Source organism: Lithobates pipiens, unplaced genomic scaffold (assembly GCF_037356315.1).
Source record: "Lithobates pipiens isolate NorthernLeopardFrog02 unplaced genomic scaffold, aLitPip1_a1.2 Scaffold_16, whole genome shotgun sequence".
NCBI lineage: Eukaryota > Metazoa > Chordata > Amphibia > Anura > Ranidae > Lithobates > Lithobates pipiens.
In genome coordinates, this window is record NW_027507748.1 from 588,142,028 (window position 1) to 588,157,008 (window position 14,981).

The window sequence follows — 14,981 nt, forward strand, 5'->3', positions numbered from 1 at the left end:
GCTCTGGGGGTTTGGTGTGCACTGACTTTCCAACGCTGGGCAGTGTGGGTCAAGGGGATCTGGACACTGGGTCGCTCAGAGACAACAACGGGAGCCTCCTGGGAGGGTTTGGACTTCCGCTATGGTCTTCTTGTGTTGTGGTTTTTGGAGCTAGCTACTGTAGATGGGCACCTGGTTGGCTACTACACCGGGGCCCTCTGAAGTTTCCTGACAGCTTTGGATGCTGGTCTTCAGGCTTCAACGGACTTGGACACACCTGTCGATAATGTTCCACTCCTCCACAGTTGAAGTAGACTCCTTGGTTTTTTGACTTCTCGCCATGGGCCGAGCGGGTGGGGCCAGAGGTATAGTAGGCCCTGTGACACTCTCATCGGGCGACTTGGTGATTTTCGCTGCTCGCAGATTCATTATCTCCATCATCTGTGCCATCTGAGACTTGAGGATGACTATCTCTGATTTGAGCTCCATTGCCCCCGCGATATAACGTCAGTTAGAGGTGCAGACACTGGACAGACTGCAACTCGTTTGTCATAACATATGGCTTCTTCCTCCACTTTGATGAACGCGGGGTATTTTATGACATAACATCTGCTGAGGTCTTCAGCTGAATCCAGACTGAATCATAGCATAGGGCACCTGGCTTGATCTATGGCAGAAGGTACCATCCCCTTATTAAACATGATCTGGTACAGCATCTTGTTCAGACGTCTGATGTATTTAGACATTCACCTTGGTGTTTGAGAGCAATCTCAAATTGATAGATCAGGTCGGCCACTTTCTTTGTCCACCCAAACTCTTCCTGTAACATAGCCAGGTAATCATAGGCTGTGCAGGTCGTGTTGCTGAATTTCAAGTTTCTAATGGCTTACGCAGCAGCGCCCCACAAAATTTCACTGATGCGCTGCTTCTAGAAGATCCCAATCTTCTAGGACCTGCATGGCCTGCTTTATCCAAGCTCCACACTCTTCCTCCCTAGTAGACACTGGCTGGCTCCCGAAAAGATCCTCAGCTTCTGATATCCAGCCTCAGAACATGCTGGAGTGCTCTTCTGGCATTTTGACGCAAAGTGGTCTGCCCCTCAACCCCAAGAACAGTCTCAGCCCATCTGGCATACCTAGTGAACAATGTTACCACCGACAAAATAGTAGATAGACAGAAACTATAGTAAACCAGAAAGTATTTTTTACTGAAAGACTTTTTATCATCAAGCAAACAGTAATGATATAACTGAATAGTTAAAATAGAGAATTCTGATATAAAAAAGAATAGCACAATTCAACCAACTCAAATGTGACCTATGTACTCAGGCATGAAGGGAAATAGGGATGATTTGTTGTAGGTCAGTGTATTTCTCTAAAACCCTGAAATCACAGGCCCAGAATGTAAATGCGTGCTACAACAGGCAACAGTATATAATATCAACTTTATGCTTAGAGTTCCTCCTTAACAAGTATGAGTGTGGTCAATGAGTCACTGCTAAATGAAGAAGAAACGTGGAAGTCCTTACAGCAGAGATGTCCGGTATCTTCAGCTAGCTCTTTGAAAGGGGCCCAATATGTACTAGCAAGTGTACTAAAGGAAATATTTCAACAGGGTGAAAAAACTCTGCACGAACAGGGACTCCTCACAGGGCTTGACAAGGTGAATGAAATAATGGTGTCTGTATTCAGTGTCCCCTTTACAAGGGGGTAGACACAATATGGGCTACTGCCTGCTCACCAATCCTGAAACACCATGGCCCAAGTTGAAAGATGTCCTGGAGCAAGCTCTTGCAGGTTGCTTGACTGGTTACCTGTCAACTTCTGTACGAGCACTCACACAGCTGATGGGGTGCCTGAGGCAATGGGTCTGCGTCCGATCATGGAGCTGTTGGCAGGGAAGAGGTCACATCGACTGAAGAGCAGCACCCTCCTCCTGCGTCCACTCTTCTCCCTTACCTCGTGATATCACCCCCTACTCCCAGGCAGCCTCCTCATGTCTCTCTTGTTCTCCTCCTCTTGGCATGCTGGAGTATGTAGTCTGGCTCCAGGGAATTCACATTGGGCCAGCTAGTGTCAGGACTACATGTCCCAGAATCCTTTGCTCCTGCTGTCCTCCCTAATCATTGGTCCTCTCCCCTTGCCAATGAGGATTCCGGTGGGGGGCTCGCAGGGCGCCCCTTCCCCAAAGCACCCCCCATGTTGAGGGCATGTGGCCTGGTATGTTTCGGGGGGGGGGGGGGTGCTGGATCATCCCCACCCCCTTTCCTGACCGGCTGGGCTGCATGCTCGGATAAGGGTCTGGTATGGACTTTGGGGGGACCCCCACCCCATTTTTCTGCATAGGGGTTACCCTTAAAACCCATACCAGGCGACTGGGCTCACAAAGTCACATTCAAAATGAACGGACTTTAGTCCATGTGTGGGCTAATCCGTTCATTTGGAAAGTCCAGTGGACTAGCACACAGACGAGCGGATTGTCTGCCAGAAAGCTGAGTCCGGCAGACAATTTTGAGTCAAGACTTCTTTCAAAGTCTGCCTTGTGTTCCTTTGTGTGTGTTTCTAACTGTATGGGGATGGGACTGACTAGAGGAGGAGACATATCGCTGTTCCTACTTACTAGGAACAAACGATCTGTCTCCTCTCCCCTGTCAGAACACAAATCCCCATTCTGGTTCCACCGTCGCTGGAGATAGAACCGGAAGCTGGGACCCGTATGTTTTGTATCGCTACGTCATCAGGAAAGGTCCTCATCTCAGCGTGAGAAGGGCCCATCACGGCTCCATCCGACCACATATGCAATATCATCTAGTGCAGGCATACAGGCACTTAGCAATGTAAGCAGGCATTTTGTTTTTACCATTTATTGTTTTAATAAACCAAGAAATATTATGCTATTTGGGTCCACTCTGTTACTGAAAATATAATGAACAGAAGGGGCAAGTCTTTATCTTGTGTATGTCCTTGCAGCACCAGCTACTCTGGGAGTAAATGGAGGGTGATTTATGCAGGTCTTGGGTTCAAAAAAGGTTAACCAAGCACCCACACCCCACTACTGTTTCTATAGACTTTCACAGCAACTGTGTTTGAATATCTACATTGGTTGTGCTCTGGAAATGGTCTACAGTCAATAATCTACATACTTCATGGAGCTTACCTTTGGACCTATCACTACACTTAGTCCTCAATTGACATTTAGCCTATCCCCTTTAGAGATTGAATCCAAATTCTAGGTATCCAATTTCAATGCAATATCAATCTAATTGATATTGTGTGGGGCCCCTAAGTTTGGTGCCTTGATGTGACAGCGTTGTCATTTTTTCACTGTTTTGCATGTATGTTTTTTATTGATGGGTTTTGATAGGGTAATATTCCTCACATGTATTATGTTACATTTACTGTAATTTTAACACATCTTTTGATACAACAATAATGTTTAAAATTTATTACGCTATACCTTGGTTGATTCTCCTTAAGAGCTTTTCAGGGGGCCCCACTTGGCCCCATCCTCTATCATTTTTTGTCCAAGTTAATTCTGACCTTCTTTTTGGGTAAAGAGGTCATGGCTCTCCGGTGAGCAGATATTTTACAAGAGCACTTTGTGTGTTGTTGGATGTTTGCAAGCGGTGGAGGATATCTACACATATTGATTTACCAACCACATTTTAATTTTTTTTGAACAATCACAGATGAATACTTTTTTTTTATTTATAATACTGAGTGTTATATATATTTAAATTTCTGTATATTTAAGTTGACATATATTTTGGCATCTGTTCACAAATTGATATATGTAGTAATATTTCTAATTAGTAGTCTAGCATTAGAGGCTAGCATTCAGTCCTCTCAAAAAGCCTCTGTCCCACCTAGGTCTGTCATAAACACCAATGATGGGGCCCAATGACACCAATGATTGGCCACAATTCCTCCCAATAACACCAATGATGGGGATTGTTTATTCCCACTGATACTGGACATTTTGTATTCCCAATGGCTACAGTCTGAGACCTGTCATAGAGTCCTTGGAAAGGAGAGCAATTGTGGTGCCTGCAGTGTGGTAAAGCTGTTCATGCTGGAGTTTGGAGAGATCCTTAGCATCTATTATGCTTACCTGCCCATTTTGATCTGCATTCTAGTAAGAGTAATAAATGAGAGCACGGTGGTGTGATGTGTTGATACATACACTGAAGTTGGTGCAAGGGTCTTGTCTATTCATTCACCATCTTCCTTGGATTCCATCTACTTTCTTAAGTATATTGGATTGCCAAAAATAACTATTGTTTGTATTGCTATTATAACGCTGATGTTATTAAAGAGGAAGTAAACCCTGATGGGTTTACTTCCTCTTTGATTCCCTGCAAAGGTAAAGCAGAATGGACTACTATCCATCGCATAGTAGTCCATTATGTCTCACTTATCTGACACAGGAGCCAGCGAAGTCACCGCTGTCCTCTGTAGTTCCGAGCGTCCATCTTCTCGGTGGGTCTCACTGCTCCGGCGCTGTGATTCGCTGGAGCAGCAATGACATCACTCCCGCGCATGCACATGGGAGCTGACACTCGCGGCATATCACAGCGATTTGCGGCTTACCCAGTGCGCCTGCGCGCCGCTGACAGCGGTGGCTGTCTTCAGGTAAATATCTCCTAAACGGTATAGGCTTAGGAGATATTTCTTGGACTTACAGGTAAGCCTTAATCTAGGCTTATGTGTAGGTCAAAGTGGTTTGTAAGGGTTTACAACCACTTTAAATGATGCAACCATGATTGCAGATCTCCTTTAACACATTAACCACTTCCCACCCGGCCGATGCATATATACGGCCGGGTGGGAGCCGTCTACTCCTGATAGGACGTTCAGGAACGTCATTCAGGAGTAGCGGGATCGCGTGCGCGCGCGCCCGCGCAGCGGCGCGATCCCGATGTGCTCGTGTCACCCGGACACGGCACATCTCAGATCGGCAGGAGGGCTCTGTGATTGGCCCTCCTGATCACATGACGGCCGTGTCCAATCACGGCCGTCATGTGATGTAAACAAACAGCCGGTTGCTAGGCAATCGGCTCTCCTCTCCTCACACGGAAGTCACTGCTGAGGAGAGGAGAGCAGAACGCTGCAGCCGGCTGATGATCAGTGAGTATGGGCTGCTTTTTACAGCTTTTTACTCACTGATCATCAGTGTAGTGTAAACACACAACACACCACACAGTACAAACACAGTCCCCACATATGTCCCCAAAACACACATGTCCCCAAAACATACATGTCCCCAAATAATAAAAACACATGTCCCTAATAATAAAAACATGTCCCCCACATATGTCCCACTAAAATCACATGTCCCAATGATTATCTGCACACATATGTACGTGATCACCTGCACACATATGTACATGATCATTTGCGTACATATGTCCGTGATCACACAAACCAATTATTATACACTTAACGGAATTTTTTTTACCAAAAACATGTAGCAGAATACATTTTGGCTTAAATTTATGACAAAATTTGATTTTATTGGATTTCTTTTCAAATGGAAAAAAGATAATATTGTTTTTTTTCCAAATTTCCGCTATTTTTGCGCTTATATCGCAAAAAAAAAAAACTGAGTCGTGAATAAATAACACCAAAATAAAGCTCTATTTGTGCGAACAAAATGATAACAATTTCATTTGGGTACAGTGTAGCATGACCGCGCAATTGTCACTGAAAGCGCTAGAGCGCTGAAAGCTGAAAATTGGGCTGGGAAGGAAGGGGGTGAAAGTGCCCTGTATTGTAGTGGTTAATATATCCATGTATCTCACCGTTTCTTTAATACAGATGTTGCAGTTTTATCTCCATTCCTGTGTGATTGCACATCCTCTGTAATGGCTTCATCAAGAAGGGTCCCTAAATGATTGCTTACATCCTCCACAATGTCTGCTTTCACACCCTAGAAAAGAGAAATTTTAAACCATTAATGTAGATTTGGATTTAAAATATGAAGATTTGATAGATTATAGGGAAAATTGAGAAATATCAATTGTGCTGAAACAGTTACCTAAAACGAAGTACCTTTCTCTACTTCCAAGTATGTGAGTGTACCTAGACACTGATACCTTCTACTGATAGTCTCAGGAGATTTGGAGAGAGATTTGATGTCACTGCTGTGCAGCCCACCATTTTTTTTGCTGACGGGTCTAACACAAGGAAGTGAAAGCCCGGCCTCTAGCAAAAAATGCTGCCTCTGCACAGAGACACAATGCAGAACAGAGCTTCCAAGTACGTTTCTTGAAAAGCTTACTTGTCCAAGAAGGAGCAGTGTGGTGTACTGCAATGTCATGCTTCTGGCTTCCAGCCGCATTGGAAAGTGGCTATGACAGACACCATTCCCAGTATTATGCCTCTACCCCTTCCTATGCTTTGCCATTTAAAAATCAGTCTGTGCTGATGCCTTGGCCGTGGTTTGTGACTGGCAAAGCATAAGGAGGGAGTGGAATCGAAGAACCAGAACTGGTGTCTTTCAGAGACACCTTTCTGATGCAGCTGGGAGCTGTAACCACTGCTGCAAAAAAATATATACAGAGCATATTATACCATATATTGTGGTGCAATGTACACATTTATGCATTGAGGTGCCTACTGCAGTGCATTGTGCAAAATGTTCAATGCGCTGTGAAAAACGTTGTTAAACTGTATGTAGATGTATTTCTTTTTGTATGCGTTATCCAATGCAGCCAACATCTTTTGATATCATACTAACTCTTCTGCCATGTACTCACATTCCTAAGACTATGATAAAAAACTAGCCTGCCTAAGTACTGCTAAAATTACTCTCGTTAATGTGATACTTACTGTATGTAAGCATGTTTATAAAAAAATCTCAAATGTGCTGAATAAACAGAACAGTTACTTGGAAAAATTCTGGGTACATCTTTAGTGTATGTTGCCTACTGCAGTATTTCATTTGGAACCACTGATCGATGTTAGGATAAGAGTTAACATCTATACAATTTCCAAGACAATATGGCGAGCTTGCAACCAGAAAAGGAAATTATAGGGGGCAATGGGAATCCAAAACCAGCGTGTGGACGGGGTCTACCATGTCTGTGCACATGGGAGTACCTTTGCCTGTGTACACAATCATCAGTGGCCGCGACAAGCCAGCGTCACATTGGTGTGAAAATCATCATTTTGGTAGTACCCCTGCTTAGGGATGAGCCATACACCATGTGCAGTAATAAATGTACAGAGTTCCTCTGCAAAGTGTCTTGTCCCATGTCACTACCCACCTTGCTTGTCAAATATTGCATTTAGGAGGGACAGTTCTGAGCCCATGCCCACTCCACCAGTTTAGCGTACCTCTGCCACCTCACTCCCAGTGACAGAATGGGGCCCCGCCAAGAACTAATGTGGACTCTATACATGCTCTAGATAATAACTTCTCTACCATACCATGCGGCCTGGTACATGAGGTCTCTGTACCATGAGTTTGGTTCCAGTTGCTTTGGGGAACTGACAGCTAGTGGGAAGCGGCCAGAACACCCCCCCCCCCCCCACTACCAAAGGACTTGTCACTCATGCCAGGTACACACTTCTGACCAGCTGCTATTCACTCTTCACTAGTTCCTGGTTACTCATAGTAACTCCATTCCTCCTCCGACTTGTCTTGCCAAGTTAACCTTTATGACTTTTTCTGTGACCTTTTTAAAGCCTTTAAACCTATGTTTATGCTGTAACCTTACAGCAGTAAGGTAAGGGGACACCCATCTACTTACTGAATGGAGTAAAGGAAAAGAGAATCACCTCTTCTTTATTTCCGCACTACCTAGGAGCACTAGCACTTTACCTGGGATACCTCTGGTCATTTGCAGTTTGCACATTTTCTTTATATGGATTGCACAGACACTTTGTATATTGCATTTATTGTGAAGCTTACACACTGTTTGCAATTATTGTACGGACATTATTCGTATCTGGCACGTGCAGTTTTTATATAATATTTTCTGGATCATCACATGATATGCACTTTATATGGCAATAGCCTGTATGGGAATTTTTTAAGATCTTATAATTATGTTTTTATACCTGTTATAGCTCTGTATAATTATTCACTGGTATATGTCACATTTAATTCAAATTTTATTAGAAGGAGTTTATATTACAGGATAGAGTGTGATTGGATTACTGCTTAATAGTATATTCACAGGTTTATGTCACATTGATCTGAAATTGTCTCTACCTTGTATCACCATACTCACCCCTCCTCCTCTCCCCTCTTTTCCTCCACCCTCTTTTGCCCTTATCTAATCCTACCATTCCCCCCTTTCCTTCTTGTCTTTTTCTCCCTCTCTTACATTGCGCAGCACTACCCCATATAAATATTTCTGTGATTCTGGGTTTGAATAACCATTTTTTAGTGCATGCAGCAATATTTCATTCTATTCATCTAATTGGTTGGCACAGAGATATCCTTATCAATCTAAGGTAAAATATATATATTTTTTAAATGATTAAAGACAGATGCAGACACTGACAAGCCTTTGCCACTGCCCCTACATTTCTACATTGAGCCTACCAGATAACAGGAAATCTTTGTTTTCTGTCAGGAAAACCAAGGACATGGAAATGGAGTTCTTACGTAAGAAAATTGGGGAAAACAAGATATATTTCCTTCTAGATGGACCCAGTAATCAAGGGTTCACCTACATACAGTAGAGCAGTAGATGTATGTAAGGTGTTATTAGACAAAGTTATACACATTATTGTTGTACCATGTTTTTACCGTAATGGCCCCCAATTCTGTGCAGGAGTTATTGCAAAGAGCCAAACAAAACATCTGTCTAATGCATGGATCACAAAATATAAATTTGCATCATTATCAGCTGGATCTTGGTTTTATACTGCGGATGTTAAAATTCATGCTGGATATGCAGTTGTCACTCAGGAGGACAATGTAAGGTTGATTTACTAAAAGTGGAGAGTGCAAAATCTGGTGCAGCTGTGCATGGTAGCCCATCAGCTTCTAATTTCTGATTGTTCAATTAAGCTTTGACAAAAAAAAACCTAAGAGGTGATTGGTTTCTATGCAGAGAAGCACCAGGTTTTGTATGCTTCAGTTTTAGTTAATAAGCCCCTATGTATTCAGTCATTGGATGCTGCTGATGCTACTCAAGAAGCCTTAGAGAAAGCCTGTGAGCTATCAAAAGACAAAAGAGTAATAACTTACAGAGATGTGTTTTTGAGTGGTGAATGATTTTGGTCCCATTTGGGGGGCTTACATTTTTTATACAATAGCAGGTAAACCAATCAAGCATGCCAAGTTAATTGCATCCCAGTATTTCAAATTTTAAGGAATTGGTTGGTTTTACAGGATCTACAATGAGAGTAATTTTAAAAAGGAACATCAGAAAGATATACATGAAGGTAAAGCATTGCTGTGTGAGAGGAAAAAAACAAATTATACACCCAGATGATAAAGGGGGAGGGATTGTGCAATTAAAGAAACAGGATTATTTGGATGAGATGGAGAATCATCTATCTGACAGGGATACATACATTATCCTAAAGAGGGATCCCACCAGTGCATATAAAAGATGACTAAATAATATGATTCAGGAAGGATATAGAAAGGGAATTATCAAAAAAAAAAACGCAAGATTTTTTAATACCACTGGCTCCCGGAATACCTATTTATTGCATACCAAAAAAAAAAAAAGCATAAAATCCCATCCACCCACTGGGTCACCCTATAGTTAGTGGCATAGATTTCCTCCCCTCACGAATAGGGAAGATTGTGGACCAAGTTCTTCAACTCTTGGTAACCAAAACTCCAGCCTTCTTGAAAGACTCCATGCAAATTATTAATGACATTTTATAATGGAATATAGGGGAGGATGTACTGCTGGTGACGGCAGACGTCTTCCCCTTATACACCATTATTCGACATAAGTTGGGATACCAAGTGGCAAAATATATTAGGGAGCACTCTTTAACCACTTCAATACAGGGCACTTTCACCCCCTTCCTTCCCAGCCCAATTTTCAGCTTTCAGCGCTCTAGCGCTTTCAGTGATAATTGCGCGGTCATGCTACACTGTACCCAAATGAAATTGTTATCATTTTGTTCGCACAAATAGAGCTTTATTTTGGTGTTATTTATTCACGACTCCGTTTTTTTTTTTTTGCGATATAAGCGCAAAAAAAGCGGAAATTTGGGAAAAAAACAATATTTTCTTTTTTCTATTTGAAAAGAAATCCAATAAAATCAAATTTTGTCATAAATTTAAGCCAAAATGTATTCTGCTACATGTTTTTGGTAAAAAAAAATTCCGTTAAGTGTATAATAATTGGTTTGTGTGATCACGGACATATGTACGCAAATGATCATGTACATATGTGTGCAGGTGATCACGTACATATGTGTGCAGATAATCATTGGGACATGTGATTTTAGTGGGACATATGTGGGGGACATGTTTTTATTATTAGGGACATGTGTTTTTATTATTTGGGGACATGTATGTTTTGGGGACATGTGTGTTTTGGGGACATATGTGGGGACTGTGTTTTCACTGTGTGGTGTGTTGTGTGTTTACACTACACTGATGATCAGTGAGTAAAAAGCTGTGAAAAGCAGCCCATACTCACTGATCATCAGCCGGCTGCAGCGTTCTGCTCTCCTCTTCTCAGCGGTGACTTCCGTGTGAGGAGAGGAGAGCCGATTGCCTAGCAACCGGCTGTTTGTTTACATCACATGACGGCCGTGATTGGACACGGCCGTCATGTGATCAGGAGGGCCAATCACAGAGCCCTCCTGCCGATCTGAGATGTGCCGTGTCCGGGTGACACGAGCACATCGGGATTGCGCCGCTGCGCGGGCGCGCGCGCGCGCGATCCCGCTGCTCCTGAAGGACGTTCCTGAACGTCCTATCAGGAGCAGGCGGCTCCCACCCGGCCGTATATATACATTGGCCGGGTGGGAAGTGGTTAAAAACTTCCACCTTGGATTTTATCTTGAGGCTATTACAATTCGCTATGGAGCATAATTATTTTTACTATGGAGGAGAATATTATCTACAATGTACAGGGGTGGCAATGGGGGCAAAATTTGCACCAAGCCTTGCTAATTTTTTTATGTCTTTATGGGAGAATGACATTCTTTTCTCCCTAAATGAGTCCCACCTCCTGTTTTGGTGTCGACTATATAGATGACACCTTTTTCTTATGTGCAAGTCTAGCTACAACTAACAACAGCAAGCAAAGAGAACATTTAATATTGCCAGGAAAGGTTGTCTTAGGACACTGAACTTCACAAGGTACACAAGACTGAGGACAGAGTAAGGCTGGATTCACACTACAGCGATTTGAATCGCGGGCAGATTTGCAGCGCATCTTCCTCAGATTTGAAAGCACTGATGTGTGAATGACAAATCGCAGAACTCGCATTTGAGATGCCATTTATTTTAAGGACACCTCAAATCGAGGTGCGGGTCTGCCGGGATTGTGGCGCGATAAAATGCGCTGCGATTGTGGGAAGCATGTAGCCCAAAAGAAGCTCCTGGACTTAAGCGGATTGTCGGGATTGCAGCGCGTTTTATCGAGTGGTAATCGTGGCAGACCCACCCCGCGATTTGAGGTGTCATTCAAATGAATAGCATTTTAAATTGCGAGTTCCGCGATTTGTCATTCACACATCAGTGCTTTTAAATCGTGGGCAGATTCTCAGCAAATCTGCCCGCGATTCAAAAGGCTGTACTGTGACTGCAGCCTAAAGGTAATCTAAGGAAAATAAATAAAAAATTTAAAAAGATAAAAGACAGATGCAGACACTGACATGCCACTGCTATATTATGTTGTGACATCAGGAAAATATGGAAGACGGAAACAAATGGCTTGCCGTGCAGTCTATCTACAACTAATAACAGCAAGCAAAGAGAACATTTAATATTGCCAGGAAAGGTTGTCTTAGGACACTGAACTTCCAAGGTACACAACACTGAGGACAGAGTAAGGGAGGAGTCACACTACAGTGCTTTGAATCAACAAGCCTTTGCCACTGCTTCTATATTTCTACATTGAGCCTACCAGATAACAGGAAATATTTATGTTTTCTGTCAGGAAAACCAAGGACGTGGTAATGGAGTTCTTACATAAGAACATAGGGGAAAACAAGACATTGAGATATATTTCCTTCTAGATGGACCCAGTAATCAAGGGTTTACCTACATACAGTAGAGCAGTAGATGTATGTAAGGTATTATTAGACAAAGTTATACACATTATTTTGGACCATATTTTTACCTTAATGGCCCCCAATTCTGTGCAGGAGTTATTGCAAAGAGCCAAACAAAACATCTGTCTAACGCATGGATCACAATATACAAATTTGCATTGTTATCAGCTACAAATCTAACAATCAAAAAGTTTATCATTTGAATCCAGCCACCCTACTGCCTGTATTATAGAAGGCTGGTGGCAGAGGTGAGGTATAAGACTGTGTTGAGTTAAAGCAGAGCTCCAGCGCCCCCCCCCCCCCCCCCCCCCCAAAAAGAATGAAAAGTCATCAGCTACAAATATTGTAATACAAGTATTAGGACACTTACATGTCCAGCGATCCCGTAATGTCTATATATATATATATATATATATATATATATATATATATATATATATATATATATATATATATATATATATATATATATATATATATATATATATATATAAAAACAGACACATACACACTCTTATAAATTTATGTACACAAACATTTAATAATTTATAAAAACATGGATGGTGTCAGTAGGTACAATGGATGGTGTCAGTAGGGCAGTGGATTGTGTCAGTAGGGCAATGGATGGTGCCAGTAGAGTAGTGGATGGTGCCAGTAGAGCAGTGGATGATGTCAGTAGGGCAGTAGGGCCTGAGCAGTAGGGGGAATCTGCGCCTCACTGGGCAATTAGGGTGTGCCCAGGCACACCTGTCACACCCCATGCACACACCTATGCAGCTGCTATAAGCCCAGTGCAGGGCATACCCCTTAAAAGCTTAGATCTTTGTCTTTTTGTCACTGGATCTTGGTTTTATACTGCAGATGTTAAAATTCATGCTGGATATGCAGTTGTCACTCAGGAGGACAATGTAAGGTTTGATTTACTAAAAGTGGAGAGTGCAAAATCTGGTGCAGCTGTGCATGGTAGCCAATCAGCTTCTAATTTCTGATTGTTCAATTAAGCTTTGACAAAAAAACCTAAGAGGTGATTGGTTTCTATGCAGAGAAGCACCAGATTTTGCACACTTCAGTTTTAGTAAATAAACCCCAATGTATTCAGTCGGTGGATGCTGCTGCCTCAGCTCAAGAAGCCTTAGTGAAAGCCTGTTAGCTATCAACAGACAGAAGAGTAATAATTTACAGGATAGATGTGCTTTTGAGTGGTGAATGATTTTGGTCCCATTTGGGGGCTTAGTTAATTGCATCCTAGTTTTTCAGATTTTAAGGAATTGGTTTTACAGGATCTACAATGAGTGCAATTTAAAAAAGGAACATCAGAAAGATATACATGAAGGTAAAGCATTGCTGTGAGAGAGGAAAAAAAAGAATTATACACCCAGATGATAAAGGGGCAGGGATTGTGCTGTTAAAGAAACAGGATTATTTGGATGAGATGGAGCATCATCTATCTGACAGGGATACATACATTAGCCTAAAGAGGGATCCCACCAGTGCATATAAAAGATTACTAAATAATATGATTCAGGATGGATATAGAAAGGGAATTATCAAAAAAAGAGCAAGAATTTTTAATACCACTTGCTCCCCGAATACCTATTATTGCATACCAAAAGTGCATAAAAATCCCATCCACCCACCGGGTCACCGTATAGTTAATGGCATAGATTTCCTCACCTCATAAATAGGGAAGTTTGTAGACCAAGTTCTTCAACTCTTGGTAACCAACACTCCAGCCTTCTTGAAAAACTCCATGCAAATTATTAATGAAATTTTACAATGGAATATAGGGGAGGATGTGCTGCTGGTGACGGCAGACGTCTCCCCCTTATATACCATTATCTCACATAAGTTGGGATACCAAGCGGCAAAATATATTAGGGAGCACTCTTTAAAAACTTCCACCTTGGATTTTATCTTGAGGTTATTACAATTCGCTATGGAGCATAATTATTTTTACTATGGAGGAGAATATTATCTACAAAGTACAGGAGTGGCAATGGGAGCAAAATTTGCACCAAGCCTTGCTAATATTTGTATGTCTTTGAGGGAGAATTACATTTTTTGCTCCCTAAATGAGTCCCGCCTCCTTTTTTGGTGTCGCTATATAGGCGACACCTTTTTCTTATGGAAGGGGACAAGGATTCTCTGCATTCATTTATGGTGGGCCTTAACAATCACTGGGGGATCAGATGCACATACTAATGCAGTAGATCATCAGTGAATTTTTTGGACTTTGGTAGTTTTTAAAGATCACAGTCTAAACTTTTTTTAAATCCACAGACAGGAATGGATACATTTCAATAGATAGCTGCCATCTTCCTAACTGGCTCAAGGGCATACCCAAGGGACAATTTCAACGTATCAGAAGAAATTGCTCCTGTTTAGAGGATTTTGAATCCCAGGCTAATATATATAAAGATCGCTTTTTGGGGAAAGGGTATGATTCAAACATTTTGGATAAAGAGTTACAATAAGTGTCGCTCCTAAAACTAATCTGTTGGCCCCCAAAAATACAGATATGGAGAATAATAATAAGTTTGTATGGTCTTTTTAAACCACTTTCTCGTCCCAATATTGGTGGGTGAATAAAATAATCAGAAAACACTGGCGAGTCTTAAAGAGTGATAAAATACTGGGGCCCAAACTCCCAGATAAAGCAAATGTTTTATATAGGAAAAATCAAACCCTAAAAGATTTATTGGCACCTAGCGCTATACATCCACCTCAGCAAACTAGAATGTTTGGGAACTTAAAAGGTTTCTTTCCATGTAAAAGATGCACCATATGCAAAAC

General features: G+C 41.9%; 1 protein-coding gene across 4 annotated transcripts in view; it reads right to left on the minus strand.

The window, feature by feature from the left end:
- Nucleotides 1-14,981, minus strand: part of LOC143983794 (sterol O-acyltransferase 2-like) — a 306,186-nt gene that overhangs the window by 183,135 nt on the left and 108,070 nt on the right. For all 4 annotated transcript variants that reach the window (XM_077483882.1, XM_077483883.1, XM_077483885.1 and 1 more), the window contains exon 3: nucleotides 5,780-5,907. In XM_077483882.1, the coding sequence (XP_077340008.1) occupies nucleotides 5,780-5,907 (128 nt within the window). The remainder of the gene's footprint in view (nucleotides 1-5,779; nucleotides 5,908-14,981) is intronic.